Source organism: Polypterus senegalus, chromosome 7 (genome assembly GCF_016835505.1).
Source record: "Polypterus senegalus isolate Bchr_013 chromosome 7, ASM1683550v1, whole genome shotgun sequence".
Taxonomy (NCBI): Eukaryota; Metazoa; Chordata; class Cladistia; order Polypteriformes; family Polypteridae; genus Polypterus; species Polypterus senegalus.
The window spans coordinates 30506475-30526903 of NC_053160.1; the positions used below are offsets into that span (position 1 = coordinate 30506475).

The 20429-nt window shown below is 40.6% G+C and overlaps 1 protein-coding gene across 2 annotated transcripts in view; it reads left to right on the forward strand.

The window, feature by feature from the left end:
• The window catches only part of poc5 (POC5 centriolar protein homolog (Chlamydomonas)), a 71572-nt gene that overhangs the window by 36533 nt on the left and 14610 nt on the right, over positions 1 to 20429 (forward strand). For both annotated transcript variants that reach the window (XM_039758415.1, XM_039758416.1), the window contains exons 8-10: positions 575 to 737; positions 15757 to 15902; positions 19085 to 19201. In XM_039758415.1, coding sequence (XP_039614349.1) covers positions 575 to 737; positions 15757 to 15902; positions 19085 to 19201 — 426 coding nt within the window. The remainder of the gene's footprint in view (positions 1 to 574; positions 738 to 15756; positions 15903 to 19084; positions 19202 to 20429) is intronic.

Sequence of the window (20429 nt, forward strand, 5' to 3'; positions counted from 1 at the left end):
TTTCACGTTAGCTATTAGGTGGTTAAGGGGTGAGGGATAGTTAGTCACTTAGAGACAAGGGAAGATTAGGGGTCCAGAATGGCTGGACCAAAAAGGACAATTTAGTCTGGACATCAGGATACACCCTGCTCATTACGAAGATTGCCAGGACCACAGTTTTATGTCTCATTCAAAGGATAGCACCATTTTTTCTGCATGGTGTTCCCTTCACTGCACTGGGGCATTGGGGTCCTAATTCAGACCACTGAGGGTAAGCACCATCCAGCAGCAGCCCAAGCTTTTCCCTGATGGTTTCCCACTGGAGTGTTGGCAGGGCCACTAATGCTTAGGTGGATTAAATGCCAATGGTATGGATGCTAGCCAAGAAAGAATGAAGGGCAATTGTGATTGGATTTGTGGGTTGAGATGAGGCCTGTAAAAAGGTATTCTGAGGGGGAAAAAACACTATTTGAAGCAGAACTGTGTTGGTCCAGTTGTGTCTGAGTTTTGGGGTTCACTGACACCCCCTACAGTCCACTATATGTTTTATTGTATTATTGATTTGCTTGTTAAATTATTCTTTTAAAACGTCTAGCTTTCTGATACTCTGGAAAAGGCAAGACGTGAGATCCAAAGGCTGCATTCGGAAAGAGAACGATATGAAGAATCCATGAAAAGGGCATTCATGCGTGGGGTGTGTGCGTTGAATATGGAGGCTTTAAGCATGTTTAATGGGAGAGAGTCTAGAGCTGAGCATGGTAAGGACTTCATATTGTATATTTTGCATATGTACTATTTTCACCGTCACTACTTAAAATATAGAACCAATCATTAGTTTATATTTTTATTAGACTTTGAAAATACAACATGATAATGTAAAGCTGTTTTTGCTCTGTCACTTTATCTAACATTTTTCAATGATTATGTGCACATTTGAATTTCAACTTGGCATCACACTGTGCTGCTTGATTGTATTCTGCTGTCTGTCCAATAGTAAATCTTAACATCTCTCTTGAGCTGTGCAGTTCAACCCAAGCAGGTGTGTAACATGACTGGTACTGAGAGTTTAATAGAGATTAGGCCCTGACTGCCTGGTCTGCAATGACGGGTGATCATGCCAGCCTGCTCTTGTTTGTTCAGTGCCAGCAAAGGTGCTGTACCACTGGCACACCTTGTTAGCTGAATCAGTGAGTTAAATCAGGTGAGCTGTTTTTGGAATTTAACAAAAACATGAATGACAGAGGTGCCTCAATGAAAGGTTTGGAAACCAGATCAGTTGTGTTTTAGCCATCTCACATGATATTGTTAAATTTTGTGCAACACAAAAAAATCTTGCTGCTTTTTATTTACCGTATATATACAAACGTATAAGTCGGGACTTGAAACCCGAAAAATCAATCATAAAATCAGAACCCGACTTATACGCCCATTCAAAAATGTGACACCTATTTATTTATTTATTTATTTTACATCTTCTTGCCTCCTCCCATTTTGCACAAGTTTCTCAGACACATTGAATTTTGTTGCGGCAGCACAGTTACCAATTTCTTTCCCTACTTCAGTGACATTTAATTTAAAACCAGCTTTATATTTTCTTCTGATCGAATGCTCCATCGTAGATAAGGGATGCACTTACAGTAAAAGTGTATGAGGGTGTGAGATACAAAAAACACAAATCAGTGGAATAGTTCGGGTGTTACCGTGTGGTCACGTATGTGAGAGAGAGAGGGAGAGAGGTTAGGAGCACACGCTGATACAGTGCATTGCCACACCCACATAGAAGAAAAAGGGCAGTGTGCACTGTGGTTACTCTCTCAGGTGGGCATTAGCATATCATAATCACTTGGACCAATAGCGTGAGTTTTCCGCCTTCGAATTATACGACCAACATTATAAAATACCAGAAATTATACGATAAAATCAAGTCCCGACTTGTCCACGGGAGAACGTATCGGCAAGTATATACGGTAATCAATATTTACAGTACTTGAGTTTATTATAATGTTATATAGGGTTTTTAAGCTTAAAGCAGCACAGATACCTAGGCTGTCCAAGAAAATTATTTTTAAAGCTAAAACCTTTGAACAGTGCTGTATATGCATTCTAATGTGTTTGTGGGTAAATATTGTTGATGTTGCTGGATACATATTATTATGATGTCTCTGCTGCTGCTGCTTCGCTTGTTCCATTTGTTCATTTCTTCCCTTCATTGTGTATCAAATGAATACTACACCAAGAATGATGTATTTTTGTGTGTTACTTACCCCGCGTAGTTTGTAGTAGTGGCCAGTATTTTCATTCTTATATTTTCATGCAGAAAGTCACAGCAAAGTTTCTGATCAAAACTATGGTTTTTTGGTTTAACTGGACATCAACAAACAGTATCAAAAAAGACCAAGGACCTCATGCAAAATGCTAAAACATGGCAAACGGACAAAAGTGTGAATGTTCCTAGGCACAAAAAAATCTAGATGCATAAATCTGTGTGAAGGGAAACTTCCATGTTCTTCCACTCCATAAATCCCGGTCAGTGTGAAAAGTAACGCACTTGCCTGCTGCCACTTCCTAACTCCTCCCAGAATTACGTCTCTTTGAATATGCAAATCAATATAAATAGCCCTTTAGCTCAGCATTCTGTGAAAAGACAATGGCAAAAGTACCGGGGAAAATAGAAGAATTTCAGTGAATACCAAGTGGAGGCAAGGAAAAACGTACTATTTGTTGGTTTAACACTAGAATTACCAGAGCCAACGAAAAAACTCGTAAATCCGGCCAACCTTAAATCCCTTCGCACCTCTCCATCAGTGTCTTTTGTCTTCTAAATGTGTTGATAAGCCCAAGTACCAAGCAGCCTGCTATACCATCCCCCCCACTGTCTCGGAACAGGCAAGAAGTTCTCCCAGTTCCTGCCTTGATTGATTTCACACTGAATAAACTCACGCCTTCTGGTGCACGATGTAAACACAGCACCAGGCAAAAAAGAAAGTGACAAATATATGTGACATTTTGAAGAAATCATTTTATGACCTGACTAGTACCAATCAGAAAACATCGTCACACTAATGCAATATTATTTGAAAATGAACCTCGTCAGATTGGGTGTGAATTTATACTGGCGCTGTTGGTTAGAGTCAAATCAGAAGGGGGCGGATTATGAGGTAGAGCATGAGTGACTGAGAGAATAAAACTGAAAAAAAAGCTAACTTTTAGAAATGTAATACATTTACAGCTGATCTGACGCTGTTCGTTTTCAAAAATATTGCATTAGTGCAATTATGTTTTCTGATTGGTACTTTTCAGGTCATAAAATGATTTCTTCAAAATGTCACATACAGTGGAACTTCGGTTCACGACCGTATTTCATTCCAAAACTCTGGTCTTGACCTGAAGTAATTTCTCCCATAGGATTGTATGTAAATACAATTAATCCGTTCCAGACTATACGAACTGTATGCAAATATATATTTTTAAAGATTTTAAAGCACAAATATAGTTAATTACACTACAGAATGTACAGCATAATAGTAAACTAAATGTAAAAACATTGAATAACACTGAGAAAACCTTGAACAACAGAGAAAACTAACATTGCAAGAGTTCAAGCTATAGCCTTACGAACCGCTCGCTGTAAATACTTTTTTTTAATGAGTTTTAAGCACAGGGAAAAAAATGAACATTTGAAAAATCCGCAATTTAATAAACCACCAAGAAAAGTAATATTGCAACAATGTTACTCTTCATGCCTTACCACACTATGAATGCCACTTCTCTTGCGAAATTTTTCAAACCATCCCCTACTGGCTTTAAATTCCTCACTTTCGCCACTTTTAGAAGAATAGTATTGCAGCAAATCGCCCATGAAATCTTCCTGGCTTTCTCGCATAATATCGCCTTGCTTACACTGTCCCCTGCAAGTTGCTTCTCGTTCAGCCACACTAGCAACAGTTTTTCCACTTCTTCCAGCATTTGAGGCCTCTGCCAGGTTAACATTGTAACTCCTTTTGCAACATGAGCTGCTTTAATGGCCTCTTTCTGCTTTAGAATAGTTGAAATCGTAGATTTTGACTTCTTATATTCAGTGGCAAGATCAGCAACACGAACACCACGCTCATGCTTTTCAATAAATTCTTTCTTCTATTTCAATTTTCTTCAAATCTTTCTTCTCACCACTCTTCACTTGCTTAGAAGCGATGGTTAACTGCAAAAGCACACAAAATACTGTAGAGCCCAAAGAGTTCACAGCGAAAGCACGCACGTCTGACTGAGAACAATGCACAGGGAGAGGCTGAACATGTGCTTATATACAGTAATCGGCGTGCACGAACCGGAAGGGAAACAAAATAGAGCACAAAGAGTTCACAGCGAAAGCACGCACGCACGTGCGACCGAGAACGTGCGAAAATCATCCGCGCGCACAAACCGAAAGGGAAACTGGCTTGTTCGTATATCGAGTGTGTGGTCGTGAACAGATGCAAAAGTTTGGCAAACTTTTTGGTCTTAACCCGATTTGTACGTGTTCAGAGACGTTCGTGAATGGAGGTTCCACTGTATATTGTATCTTTCTTTCAGGTGTGTAATAGAAACCACAGCACAGAGAGAAGTGTGTACATTGCAACGTGAAAATGTGCGTGGCTAAATGGCAAGTTTAGGTTTTATACATCACGATTTCAGCTTGGAAACGGGAGTACGCAACATTTTTCTGCGTACACACCGTTTATACATGAAACCCCTGGACACTTGTGCTACATAACCTACATGTCAAGTCATCCAGTTGTATGCTTGCAATGTCCCAAGCACACATACTTTCACTAAAACATTGTTAAATATTCCACCTCCAGAAAATAGTTACTGATAATTAAACCCATTGTTTAATGGCATGGCTTGCGACAGAATGAGAACAAAAGTGTGAATGTTCCTAGGCACAAAAAAATCTAGATGCATAAATCTGTGTGAAGGGAAACTTCCATGTTCTTCCACTCCATAAATCCCGGTCAGTGTGAAAAGTAACGCACTTGCCTGCTGCCACTTCCTAACTCCTCCCAGAATTACGTCTCTTTGAATATGCAAATCAATATAAATAGCCCTTTAGCTCAGCATTCTGTGAAAAGACAATGGCAAAAGTACCGGGGAAAATAGAAGAATTTCAGTGAATACCAAGTGGAGGCAAGGAAAAACGTACTATTTGTTGGTTTAACACTAGAATTACCAGAGCCAACGAAAAAACTCGTAAATCCGGCCCACCTTAAATCCCTTCGCACCTCTCCATCAGTGTCTTTTGTCTTCTAAATGTGTTGATAAGCCCAAGTAGCAAGCAGCCTGCTATACCATCCCCCCCCACTGTCTCGGAACAGGCAAGAAAATAGTTACTGATAATTAAACCCATTGTTTAATGGCATGGCTTGCGACAGAATGAGAACACCAACAACAGACATTTCGAAAACTGTTGATTTTCTTTTTTCAAAGGGCACCATCAAAATGTTTTGTTGACCTTGACAGATCGACATTTACTGGGACTTTCACCTTTCTTTATTTTTTGATACTGTATAATGGACACAGGTTAGCTGATTATGTGTTGGCTCATTTTATATCTCATTTTTTTCTGAATGCTAATTTAAGACAAAAAGAAATAATTAAGGGGCCAGAGTCTTAAACGGCAAGACAATTAAAATTAAGGCAAAAGGTAATTAGCAATTGGTCAGTAATTGGAAAAAGGGTTAGAATGAAAACCGGCAGCCACAATAGCGCTCCTTATAAAGTCTACATACACAAAAAAAGTCCCTTGAAATGTGCGTACGCAAACCTTGTAGTTTATAAAAGAAAACTGGACATGCACATGCGTAGTATTTACAGCAGTTGTGACCATTGAATACGTAACATTTCAAAGAAACTGGGAAATGACAGCACCCTTGATCAATTGGGGAAATACAGGCAAAACAGTTTTTAAAAAAAAAACGTCTTAACGTGTATAGTAATTCGTATCACTGAGCCGATACAAATGTGCTTTGACGTGATAAACATATTACACCTCAAAAACAATAAATATTATACACAGACTGAATTTTAGTTCCCTTTTAACAAGTCCAATGCTGCACATTTACACTGAGGAACTTTTTTTTTGTTTTGTTTTTTCGTAAGTTTATATCTGCTGCCTGTTGTCAGTTTTTAGGGAACTGCTCAACAGGTCAGGGATATCTCAGCTAAGTTTCTGACCTTCATACCCAGTGTGTTGGAAGCCATTAACAGACCAGGGAGGCACTACGTCCAGTCATGATATGGTGTGAGTGCACATACATAAAACGAGCTTTTGTCAACATAAAAGGGCAATTTGCAGCAGTGTCTGTTTCTTCTAATGTATTTGGAGCACTTTACTGCACTCGTATTGCAATAAGGGTATTGTGAACCCGGCCCGGACACAGACATGCGTACATGTTGTTAAAACACCACCACACGTTTATTTACACAGACTATTTACAATACTGGTCACAAAGACCCCAGTCTATTGGTCACTCAGACCCCAGTCTCGTGCACAATTACCCCAATCCCACACAGTCCTGGCGACAATGCCTTTTCTTCGGGCCGCCTCCACAGCTCTCCTGAGCTTCATCCTTCCACCTCCCGACTCTAGCCTCGAATGAATGGAGACGGCCCCTTTTATATGGTTCCCGGATGAGCACCAGGTGTTCCCGGCATTCCTCCTCTGGCCACGCCCAGCGTGGCGGAAGTGCCGGCTGTCCTCCCGCCTGCTCTCCGGCGCCGTCCTAAATCTTCCCCCCAGCACTTCCTGGTGTGGCGGAAGTGCTGGGGTAACAGGTCCCCAAGGCATTGGGGCACCTCCTGGCGGTGACCACGGGCCCCTACAGGGTGGCGCTTCCATGCCCTGTACCCGTGGCCCCCAGAGCAACCTGGAAGGCAACCCCCACGTGATCCAGGGTGGGCACAGACCCACATCCGGTCCCTCATGACGTCCCGGCCGGGTCATGGCCCCTGGCATCCCTGACAGTATCTAATGAGAATGAAGCTGCCTTTGTGAACTGTAAGCAGTGACATTCCATTAATGCACAAGTCATCTGTGATGCCATGATGTGGCTGACGAAGTAAGGCTCCAAGGCCTGGGTCAACCCAGGATTCATTTATTTTGAAGAGTAGTAGTTCTGGTAGACGTGAAAGGCTTGTTGGTGAGGTAACTGGCTGACCCCTCAGTGTTTCATATGGCCTGCACAATTCATTGCAACAGCAATCATGTTGTTAGATATGCCAAGTAATGGTGGCTCAGATGCTGATGCCTTTGCTGGTACCCCAGAACTCAAAGGAGAGGTACTGTAATGCCACGCATGATCTTGTGTGCACAGTTGTGGAGTTTGTCCAGATAATCTTCAATGCAGGTGGTGGGGTCTCCGTGCATCAGCTGGGAGGCTGCTCTGCCAGCCAGTGTAGTTCTGTGGCATCGTTATTGCATATGTAGGTTAATAAGCATACTCTGTATATGAAGATGCTGTAACAGAAAGCAGAAGCAGTTTAGGGCAAAGGGCACACTTTGTGGTCCATGTTCAAAATTATCGGCCTTCTACTTTTTAATTCAATATATCTACAGTGCCGTTATGGCTAAAAGGTGGTAGACTCAATTTTTCACTTTGCAAGTTCAATTTTCAGGAAGATGATCATCATGCCTGAGAGATAAGATGTTCCATATGCCTACCCGGATGGGCTTCCTCAAAGTGGGACCCGAGTGCTGCTGTGCAGCGGGTGACACCTAAGCACCACACCAGTTCTAACCCCCGACAGCTAAGACCCTATTGGCTTTCTGACGGTTTTGACTCTTCCTGGTATGAAGCTCCCAAGGGATGTCCCCCATCCCCTTCATAATGCGAGCAGAGCTACTCCCGCATTTTTTTTACAGTGGCTGGTGTGCCAATCCTGCCACCGACCCCCATGATTTCCCTGCAAGTTGGAGGACCGTTTGCAAGGCCGGATGCAGTTTAACGTCATACCCAGGGCATATGCTATATGGTTGCGAGACGTGGACGCTATCCAGTGACCTGAAATGAAGACTGGACTCCTTCGGTATATGTGTTTCTTCGGAGAATCCTTCAGTACTGCTGGTTTGTGTTGAATGAACGGTTGCTCATGGAGTCCCGAATGAAGTACTTTACTTGCATTGTGAAGGAGAGTCAGTTACAGAGCGATCTTGACATCATGTGGCACGATTCCTAGAGGGTGATCCGACTCGCAGGATTCTCATTGTTGAGGACCCGAGTGGGTGGACCAGGCCATGGGGATGCCAACGTGACACCTGCCTGTGGCAGATAGAGGGTCATTTCTGGAGGGTGGGACTGGACCGAGTGTCTGCCTGGGGGGGCTGTGAACCAGGATCCTGAGCTGTTTTGTCGTGTGGTGGGCGCGGTAAAGGGCTGGCCCAACCTGACCTGAAGTTCAATTTTGATACCAGAAAATCATTTCAGTGGGATTTTCTTTGTAGTAAAGTGACATAAGTAATATTGATGCAGAATTATTAGTCCTCTCATTAAATAAAGGAAGATACAATTGCTAAAATACTGTGCAAATAACTTGATATGGAGAAACTAATAAATAACAAAATCCAGAATTATAGGTGATAGCAGCTTACCTTTGGCATTACTTACATGTATATTAAATCTTTGACCTTTTTTTTTTTTTTTTTCCCTACTCATCACTTCCCCCTTTTAATTTTGTTTTGTCATCTTGTCATTGTAGATTCATAACCTTTCAGAGCTAGCAGGCACTTTGACAGCTCGGTGACATCTTTTGCCACCACAAATATCTAAGGATTGGTTATTTCTGCACTATCAAAGAGCCGATGACAGAGGTTAGACACTCATGGCTTTCCTGACCACCTGTCCAATGTGCGTCTGATATTTGTGTATTGTTAGTTATGTGTGAAGCATATAGATGATTAATCTGAAAGCTGTTGGATTGCAGATATTTTCAGCTACTCATTTCAATATAAAGTCCAAGCTGAGAGAGTGCCAATGGATTACTGGAAAATACTGTTTTCTAAATATTTTTGTATAAATGTTCAGCTTTTTCAGAAATGCATCCTTTTATTTATAGCCAATGTCATATGGAATAATCGCAGCATTAATAAATGAGTTCCTGAAAATTCAGAGCTAATAAATTAGTAGTACATTTCAAATCGAATAAAACGCATAGATCTAATTGTTAATGAAAAATATTCTTATCTTGGTCTCGCAGCCCTGCACTGGACTAAGCAGTTTCAGAACTTGCATGATAGCTCCAAATTACATTCTTTTTGGAATACTCAGTTTGTTACCTTCTTTAAAATGTAATATTCAAGTTTGCCGTTGGATGTATTTTACTTTTGAGCAAATTTGTCTGCAAAACGTAATTAATAGGACAATATATATTTTTACTTTTCAAAAAACTTAATGGTGCCATGAAAATGATGGGTTTCTCTGCTATGGCCATTTCTTTTAAGAAAGCTGAAAAGCATCCCTAAAGGCCCATTTCATGCATAGTTCAATTAGGCCAATGTAAATCAGTTGTATGAATGCAATCGATGCGCTCATCATGTGGTCCTAATGAAGACGATGGCCAAGTGTGCCTCTGAAACGCCGTCACCAGTGTAATGGCATTAACTTACTTATTGTGTTAGCAGCACCCTGTCAATTAAACATCTGCACACACACACACACACACACATACAGTGGTGTGAAAAACTATTTCCCCCTTCCTGATTTCTTATTCTTTTGCATGTTTGTCACACAAAATGTTTCTGATCATCAAACACATTTAACCATTAGTCAAATATAACACAAGTAAACACAAAATGCAGTTTTTAAATGATGGCTTTTATTATTTAGGGAGAAACAAAATCCAAACCTACATGGCCCTGTGTGAAAAAGTAATTGCCCCTTGTTAAAAATAGCCTAACTGTGGTGTATCACACCTGAGTTCAATTTCCGTAGCCACCCCAGGCCTGATTACTGCCACACCTGTTTCAATCAAGAAATCACTTAAATAGGAGCTGCCTGACACAGAGAAGTAGACCAAAAGCACCTCAAAAGCTAGACATCATGCCAAGATCCAAAGAAATTCAGGAACAAATGAGAACAGAAGTAATTGAGATCTATCAGTCTGGTAAAGGTTATAAAGCCATTTCTAAAGCTTTGGGACTCCAGCGAACCACAGTGAGAGCCATTATCCACAAATGGCAAAAACATGGAACAGTGGTGAACCTTCCCAGGAGTGGCCGGCCGACCAAAATTACCCCAAGAGCGCAGAGACGACTCATCCGAGAGGTCACACAAGACCCCAGGACAACGTCTAAAGAACTGCAGGCCTCACTTGCCTCAATTAAGGTCAGTGTTCACGACTCCACCATAAGAAAGAGACTGGGCAAAAATGGCCTGCATGGCAGATTTCCAAGACGCAAACCACTGTTAAGCAAAAGAACATTAGGGCTTGTCTCAATTTTGCTAAGAAACATCTCAATGATTGCCAAGACTTTTGGGAAAATACCTTGTGGACTGATGAGACAAAAGTTGAACTTTTGGAAGGCAAATGTCCCGTTACATCTGGCATAAAAGGAACACAGCATTTCAGAAAAGAACATCATACCAACAGTAAAATATGGTGGTGGTAGTGTGATGGTCTGGGGTTGTTTTGCTGCTTCAGGACCTGGAAGGCTTGCTGTGATAGATGGAACCATGAATTTTACTGTCTACCAAAAATCCTGAAGGAGAATGTCCGGCCATCTGTTCGTCAACTCAAGCTGAAGCGATCTTGAGTGCTGCAACAGGACAATGACCCAAAACACACCAGCAAATCCACCTCTGAATGGCTGAAGAAAAACAAAATGAAGACTTTGGAGTGGCCTAGTCAAAGTCCTGACCTGAATCCAATTGAGATGCTATGGCATGACCTTAAAAAGGCGGTTCATGCTAGAAAACCCTCAAATAAAGCTGAATTACAACAATTCTGCAAAGATGAGTGGGCCAAAATTCCTCCAGCGCGCTGTAAAAGACTCATTGCAAGTTATCGCAAACGCTTGATTGCAGTTATTGCTGCTAAGGGTGGCCCAACCAGTTATTAGGTTCAGGGGGCAATTACTTTTTCACACAGGGCCATGTAGGTTTGGATTTTTTTCTCCCTAAATAATAAAACCATCATTTAAAACTGCATTTTATGTTTACTTGTGTTATATTTGACTAATGGTTAAATGTGTTTGATGATCAGAAACATTTTGCGTGACAAACATGCAAAAGAATAAGAAATCAGGAAGGGGGCAAATAGTTTTTCACACCACTGTACACACACACACACACACACACTATTTGTGATTCCAAAGCTCTACAGCAGGGCTTCTCAGACTCGGTCCTGGTGACCCTCTGTGGCTACAGGCTTTTGTTCCAACCAGACTGACAATCAGTGATCATAATTGAACTTATTTAATTAGCTGGTCTTTTATCTCTTCTCTTATTCTACATTCAGAAAACTTCAATAGGCTGATTTTTATATAAAATATTTAGAAGTATTCCTGCTTTTTCAATATCTTTTAAATGCTTAACTCATTTTTGTCTCTATTATTTTGACCCTTTTCTGCGTAGTTTGCTTCTTTCGTTGAATCCTAATGATGACAATTAGAAAGAAGCAGAGCAGACACCTGGGAAAACAACACTGAATGATGGAAGGCTAAATTACTTTAGCATCAGACCCACTAATTAGTAAATAATGGATTAAACAACCAGAAAACATGGAAAAGAGCAATAAAAATCAGGATGAAAATATTGTTAAAAAGTAAAAAATACATTTCCCATATAACTGCTTAACTCTTTGAGGCCTGAATATTTATTCCAAAACACGCAATTTTGTGAAAAGCACCCAAAGCAAGTGCCTCACACATAAACCAACCTGAAATCTCAGTTTCTGGGTGCTGTGGCTGCCAGTTCACAGTCTCTTCTGGCTTGAGACGCGCATGACAGCTGGCAGGAACGCGTCACAGGCTGGCTGCTAGGCTGTCTTCACATTATAGGGGCGGGGACGGCAGCAGCAGCCACAGCGCAACGCAATGTGGTTTGTAACTCGTGTTATTATGAGTGGCGGTCTTCATCTACAGACATGTTCAGCACCACAGTTAGATGGAGATCAATCACCTGATGCTGGTACCTCACTTTCATTTTCGATCTCAATCTCTTGACACGTCAGAGTCCAATTCAGCGATAATATACTAAACATTCGCTTCGATCTCTCATTTTTGTCGTCGTTTGCTCTTCACTACTCCTGCAAGTGCATGGGAATCTCGGTCAAACCAACAAAGCTAACTTTCCTTTTAGCAAAGAGAGTCGAACTAAAATGATGTAATGGCAGGGTTTTGCCACTATTTGCAGTTGCTTACTGCTCTCAACCCCTCCTGCTGACAAAAGTCGACATTCTCCCTAAAAGAGTCAATAAGTTTTTAATAAGAATTTACCAAACTTAAATAATTTTTACATTGAGTCCAAAATACAGAAACTGGGAAGTAACAGATCACACTCGATTAAAAACAGAAGTTGGTTGGGACAAAAACCTGCAGCCACAGGGGGTCTCAGGACCAAGATTGAGATCCACTGGTCACACAGTCATAGCAAATGACACTCTACAAACTGCCAGCTGGTAGAGTGTGCAGTACACCAGGCTGGTGGGGGAGATCGTAAGGGCAACTTGTGTTTGTCCGCCAGTCCCCACAATCCTTGCTCTTATCTATATAACCAATTCCAGGACTGCTTGTTTTTATGTCCTGGTCCAAGTGTATTAATCTAACAAGAAAATATAACGTGTCATTATGTGTAATGCAGCATCCTTTACTTTGAAAACAATTACTTACTGTAGGTTCTTTGTGGTTCTGATCAGCTTGTGTGGATTAAGTAAAACATTCTGGCAATATATTCAATTTTTTTTTTTTTCTTCATTGCTGTTGTGAAACACAGAATTCGGCCTAAAATCAATTCTGCGCCTGTGACAAACTCATTTATTCAAGACTGATGGCTACCAAGGAAAATGACTAAAACAGCTTGATGATAATTCTGTTCCAAAGATATTCGGAATACACCAGCTATGTGAAAAATATACAAGATGCTGGAATAAAAGTTTGCTATGTCTCTAAGCAATGCGGCATGCACAGTAAAGAAGATATAAGTTGCAGTTAAGCCTTCAAATGCGCCATGAACTGAGATATATAATTGAACTGTCATGGCAGCCAACCCAGCAGATTCCTTAATGAGTGTTTGCTACTCACTTGTTTGTCACTTTGAATGGCGCTAGGCCGGCAGTGTGACCTCCTGACTAAGCCCTTGAACTTCATTCCCCACCTTTAACATTCTGCACGTCCCTGTGTGAGTCTTTATAGCCATGTAATTATAAAGCGTCTTTGCGTGATGCTCTATATAAAATAAAGGTTGCTCCTTTTCTTTTAGTATTTAATTATTTGTCAACTTTGATAGTTCACCATTTGGCAGAAATTGTATGTTTCACACAACACTTTATTTTTTACAGTACATAAAGATATAACACTCTTCAGTGTAATGCTGGATTAATCAGCTACCTATTATGGTAACCTCGAGGTCTTGTGACATTCTAGGAGTCAACACATTTTTAGCAGGTTTACAAACTCACAGCTGTAGGTGTCAAAATTCACGGATCTGCCATATCTGCCGCTGTATTTAGGTTAACCTTCTGAGGCACAGATAGCACAACTCTTCCTATAACGTTTAGTGAGGATGGAGACCACGTTCGGAGGGATCATGGGCTGTTTCTCGGCAGATATTTCCCATTTCCTTGATGTCATGGAAGTCTGCATTTGTGCACTGTTGCCCTGATTACAGGATATCACTCCATGTGTTTCTTCGTGAGACTTAACTGGAGTCGAGTTTGTTTTTGGAGTTGTGTGATTGGGAATGGTCCATGCAGCTTCCTAGGTTTTTTTGCCCAAATGAGCTGAATTTTAATAACGTCCATCCTGCTGTTGGTCTTAAAGGTGACCATAGAGCCAAATAATCTCATAACATCAAGTTGGTTTTCTTCATCCCTGTGTGGCGGACTGGGTTCAGACTTGTCTCCAGCTCGGGGAGCGATTCACAACTATTAGGTGCTGGAGATCATCCCTGATGCACACTTACTGTGGGTACAAGTTTGATTTTACTCTGTTGGGAATTCGCTTATGTTGTGGGCTTGGGTTTTCTCCCGCTGTTCAAAAACGTGTTTAATGAATCAAAAGTGTCCCGCTGTAAATGAGCACAAGTAATGTTGATCTGTCTAGAGTGGGGTTATCTGCCTTGGACGGAGACCCTCAGATAATTGGTGTACATGTTAACGTTCGTTTATGTTGATTGTGCAGTGACTTCATAGAGCCTCAGCCTTTCCTAATTCACATTCCACAATTAATGAGAGTTTTATACCAAATCTGTGTGGATAAAATATTGCAATAAATATAATAAAAAAACAAGTCGATTTGCCAAAACAGCCGCACGGAGCAGATTCTCACACGTCCAACATACATTTTAAAAAATAGCAGTGAATTCAGAAAGTATTCACACCCCACCACTTTTTTTTCACATTTTGTTATTTTGCAACCTTGTGCTAAAATCATTTAAATTATTTTTCCCCCATTAAGCAATACCGAATAACCTAGAATAACAAAGCAAAAAACGGAACCTTTTGAAAATACGATGCAACCATCTTTACATATCTGGATTTGGATATCTGGTTTTCTGCTGCTGCCTACAGTGACCCTTCACGTTAAAAGGCTTTCTTATTTATAAAAAGTACACTACAGTGGCAGGCCAAGCAGTCAAAAATGGCGAGTGGGCCATATATTGAGGTCGCCTTTCTGGTGATTTATTTTCCCTTTTTTACGTTGGTTTCTATGACATAACCAGTGATGACTGACTGATAAGTTGCTGCTCAATGTTTATCTTTTAAGTTGTGTATCAGAAAGCCATTTCTGTGTAATTCATTTATACTTTTCACACAGAAGGAAACAACAGATATAGACGGGCCAAGAGAAAAACATCAAAAAAGTGAACACTGGAAATCGGAAGATTCTGTGCAGTTGTTGACCCCCGAGAGCGCAGAGAGCACAGACCGTTCTTAAGGACGCGTAACGAACACAGCAGACTGAAGCTCCAGTGTGAATGGGCCAATTTTGTTGCAAATGTTAGAGCTTCGGTTGTGATCATTTTAGAGTAATTAGAATCTTGATTTCTTTGCAAAGTCTTTGAGTGGACTTTTTACATTTGTTTTAGAGTGCATATTGGAATTCAATATATCCACATTTGTGCTTCTATTTTGAGTAAACTGAGTAAGCATGTATAAATTTGGCTACTGTATTGATTTCCAGAAGTCTGGGTTCATTTACCAGCCTAGTCGGTATGTAGCACTGCATTTGTTTTCTTAAATGTTACTCCTTTGCTATTTTTGGTTTACTGATCTCTCTGATTTGGGCCATTATGAATAAAAACAATGACATCCCAGCCAGGCTTGGCTCATTCCTTGCAACCATGGCTGCCAGGATTGACTTCAGCTCTCCACGGTCATGTAATGTAAAAATGGGTTTTAGAAAATATATTTAATAGTTGTGGTAGATGAAACGTAAAAAAAAACATGGGATACTTGCTTCTTAACATAAGTGTATGACTGTCCATTTTTGATTGCTTCCTGTGCATTCTGGTTTGATATACAGGTATGCACATTCTGAAGTAGTGATGATTTTTCTTGTGTGTTTTTTGTGTTCATGTTTGCATGCAGAACAGCCTTCTAGAAGGGAAGAACCATGTTCCAGCCAGTCGGTCCATTTTCACCTTCAAGGTGCACCCACAGCAACGCCCTTCAGTCCGGTTCACTTTGAGTCTTCTACCACTCCAACCGCAGCTCCCAGTGAAGCTGAAGAGATGGTAAGTCAGCCATGTTATTTAACAGTGTATAGTCCTAAATCTCCTCGGGTGATATTACCCCTTAAACCGCCGGAATCAGCTATAGTTGGTTCCCATTGTAATTTGCCAGCATGCAGGAGCCAAGTACTGTATATTTGGCGACGTACATTCATTGAACGCCGCAACTGGCTATAATCCGTTCCCAGTGCAATTTTACAGAACACCAGAGCCAAGTATAGTCCATGGCGTACATTCGTTGAGCAGCCAGCTCATGACCACTGCCGCCCCCTAGGGAATCTGCATCACTGTCCCTGGGATTCAGCCGCTGTACTAGACTGGCCTGCGGGCATCAGCGTTGGCTTCTGTGTGTTTGCATGCAGCCAGTTCAAGCGCAGTTGGCTAGGTGATTTACTGAATTTCATCAATGGCGTCAGTTACCCCTTGTACATATAATAATAGATTGTTGCAGTAGTTTTTTTTTTTTTTATATAGTTTTTACAGTTCATTGGCAGTGTGTAAAATGGTCAGTGTTGCAGTAATTGTGATGCTCTTTGCATTAAAACAAATATGTGTTCCATTAAAATTTCACTTTTTCTTGGTGAATTGTTACATTTACTTAAAAAGTGCAACAAAAAAGTATTTGGCGTCCAGGGGTGTATTAACCCCCCAAGTATGTGTCGGTTTAAGGGTACACTCAGATTTATATTCACTCCGTTCAATCAAACTTTATATCAGGGTGTAGTGTTTAATGTTACCAAGCCTAATAATAGTCATATATTTTGCTTACTTGTGCCTTTCTAGACACTCAAGGACACACTATAAGATTAACAGCACCATTAAGTAACTAAAAAGTACAAGTAAAATCAAACATGCATCTATAAAAATAAAAAAAATCAAACAAATCAAGAAATAATTGGAACAAGAAGGATACAATTTATGGCATTGAGAAGCCAGTTCTGAAAAGACGAGGTTTAAGATTTCTTTTTTGTTTTAAATAAAGTACCACAATCACAAGTTTGGATATAATGATGGAGCTCCTAACAAAGCTTGACCTCCTATAGAAGACAGGTGGACTAAAGAGAGAAGTAGAGGAGCGCAGCGAGCGGGGCCACCGAGCCACCACATGAAGCACTTTGTAAGTGACGACGAGAATCTTAAGCCAATAAATAGAAGAGGGCAATGTGACTATGAGCATCCATGTGACTGAACAGGCGTGCAGAAAAGTTTAGCCAGGATACAAGACAATAAAGCTTTACAGTAGTCAGTCCTTGATGTGACAAATGCATGATTTAGTGTCTCAGCCCCTGAGTAGGATAATGAGGGGCGACATCTTGAAACGTTGAAAAGGTGATTGGAATTTCATACTAATTAGATTAGATTAGATAAAATTTACTGATCGCAAGAGGTAATTTAGATGCATACAGCAGCAGAAACATAAAAAGATACAGATTCAACAAGACATAATAATACAGGGTGGTGCAGATCTAATTATGCAGATCCAGATCGTCTGGATGACTTTGATTTATGCGGGGACGATTCCAGTTTGGCGCGAAGATGATTCTTCATTTTGTCAGTTCGCACACTTCTCGATGGTCCGGGATTTTTTGGGTGATTTTCCATGTGATAAACTTAATAAGTTATAGCGTAATGAAAATTGCATAATTAGATCTGGACCACCCTATACAATCAGCCCAATAAATAAATGGCTATTGTGCAGAAATTATAAAGTGAACTTAGAGTGTCAGCAGGATGTCAGGGAAGAAGTATTGAATTGCCTGATATCAACGGATCCCCAAAGGCACTTCTTAGCACACCATGATGAAATGATCCTGTGGCTAAAAGTGCTCCCAGAGAGCATCTCCTGGAGGGGATGGACAGGATTTTTCATGATGGTATCCAGTTTTGCCAACATCCTTTTCACCACGGTTTCTTGTGTGTCCAGGGTTAGCTCTCTGATTGAGCAGGCATTCCTGAATAGTTTGTTCAGGTTTCGTGCATCTGTTGAGCCCAAATTGCTTCCCCAGGAGACTACGGATTGATTGGAAGGTGTCATTGATAACCGATATTTCCAAATGTACCAGCCATGTACATGCAGGTCGTCCTCACAAATCCCAAAGTATCATTTGGTGATGCAGTGTGACCTGTGTGTGTGTGGGTGTAGTTGTGTACCTAAGGATTCCCAGTCTTGGTCTTCATACCTTCTGGACAGGCCCAGGTCTCTGCAACACAGTATTGGGAAACTCAGTTGAGGCAATGGGTGGATATTCTCTTGTTTAAGATGGTTAGTTTAGGTTAATTTCATAATTTTCCTTAATCATATACAGAGAATTTTGAAACGCACTATTTATTCATCCGCTCAAATCAAAACCTACAGTAATTGTATATATTTGTACTGTACTTTTATTACTATTCCTTTTCTTGTTTTTTTAACTCTTATGCCTTACACTGAGTCGACAGCACCTTCAATTTCGTTGTTTTTTTGTAAAATGACAATGACAATAAAGATTTATCTATCTCAGGGGTCCTCAATCACGGTCCTGGAGAGCCGCAGTGGCTGCAGGTTTTTGATCCAACCCAGTTGCTTAATAAAAAGCACTTATTGCTAAAGTAACACTTCTGCTTCACTTTAGTGATTTTGAGCCCTTATTGCTTAATTTTGTCTTAAACAGCTATTTTAATTGCTCCTTATTATCAATAACATGCAAATGACAAGAGAGAGCAGCATTTCTCCATTTAGCTTATTTACATTTTCACCTGTGTGTATTTATCTGCACTATTCGGTTTAATTAAATACTTGGAAGAAAAATGAAGAGGAAAAAAAGTGTAGGACTGAGAATTACTCGTCCATTTTAGCCTTCAAATCATTTGCATGATAGAAAGGGAAAGAAAATCGAGGATATGAGAATGACCTGACATAGCAGAGTTAATTTAATTTCATAGCTTGTTAGTGCTTTATTGGCAAGAATTGCTTTCTAATTAAGCAACCAGGTCAGAACAAAAACCTGCAGCCACTGCGGCTCTCCAGGACTGGGATTGAGGACCCCTGATCTATCTAATTGAAAGATATCAAGACAGTACTGAAGGTGAATTGTATTATATGAGCCACAAGAGGGCACTGTCTTCACAGTTTTAAGATTGTTTGCTTTTGTTTTTATCCCAGCAGCCTTTTCCACTTAATTTAATTTTTTTTTTTCTTTCTGCAGTTTAGTTCCCATGTTGGACCTAGCAGCGTCTTACCAAGATCTTCAGAAGGGGTTTCGTCTACCCTCTTCACTCGGGGCTCAGCACCAGCACCTACCTCCACATCGGCACAAGCGCTGGTACTTTTCTTGCAGTTTGTCTCTTAGCACAAGTCTTATCTTCATGTTTATACCCAATGAGCCATTTCAGCATCCCTTTATTCCTTTAATGTACGTACTTAACCAGATATTATTGCCTTTCACTGGAGTTTTTTTCTATTGATTGCCTTTACTGTTATGCTGTTAAAAAAAGTAAGATCAAAAAATGAACCCAATATATGATTAAAATGAAAGTACATTTTAAACTCCATGGAGAGCATAAATTAAGGTGGCAAGCTCCATCTTGGTCCTTGTAGTTGGCAAAATTGTTTTGAAGTGTGTCCTCTATAGTCCCAGGGCAGGTAATGTGATCCAGATTTTCAGATTTTTATTGTAAGCGAGTGAGGACAAACGGGAGGAAATGGTGGAAACACCGGGTAAAGTAAAGCGAGGGGAAAAAAGAAAGAAATTCCAAATACTCAAATTTTTCATAGCAGTCCGTCTGTCATTTTCTAACCCACATTGTTCTGAGCAGGGTCGCGGGGGGCTTATCCCAGCTAGCATAGGGCACAAAATATTCTTAGCAAATTGCTCCATGTATTGTGCAAATATTTTCATTTGTGGTGTGTTTTCAAAAATTTTAACATGCATTTATTTTTAACTCTCTGTGATCACTCGGGGTGTCTAATTGTACCAGGAGGTCTCCCAGGTCTCCTTCTGTCCTTTAATTATATCAGCCTGTCAACCTAGAAAGAGAGCACCAACTTTTCCCAGCCAAGATGTCCATCTATTGACGCTCTACATGCCTCATGAGGGCTTCCCGGCCAGCTAAAGGATCTCCTTCCAGTCCCTGCCATCCCATCACAGTATAAATTCAAAACTTTTTGTTCAACAAGAAGTTTCAGAGACAACTTACAGATGAGGGATCACCTCAAAATGAACTGCAACTACATTGTATAGTTTGTATATTTAATTATTTCTGTTTAAATTTAGAGTACTCTACAGGTACTAGTCTTGCAGAATAATATCAGTTTTTAAAAAATTGCAGACATCTTAGAGGGTCCTGATTAGCGGGGAGGGTCTTAACTACTGTATATCATTAATATTTTTGCTGATGATTCAATCTCCACCACCATGGGCCGACCAAAGAGCTGTCAAAGGACTTCACTGACAAGACTGTAGACCTGCACAAGGCTGGAATGGGCTACAAGACCATCAGGAAGAAGCTCGGTGAGAAGGGGACATCTGCTGGTGCGATTTATCAGAAATG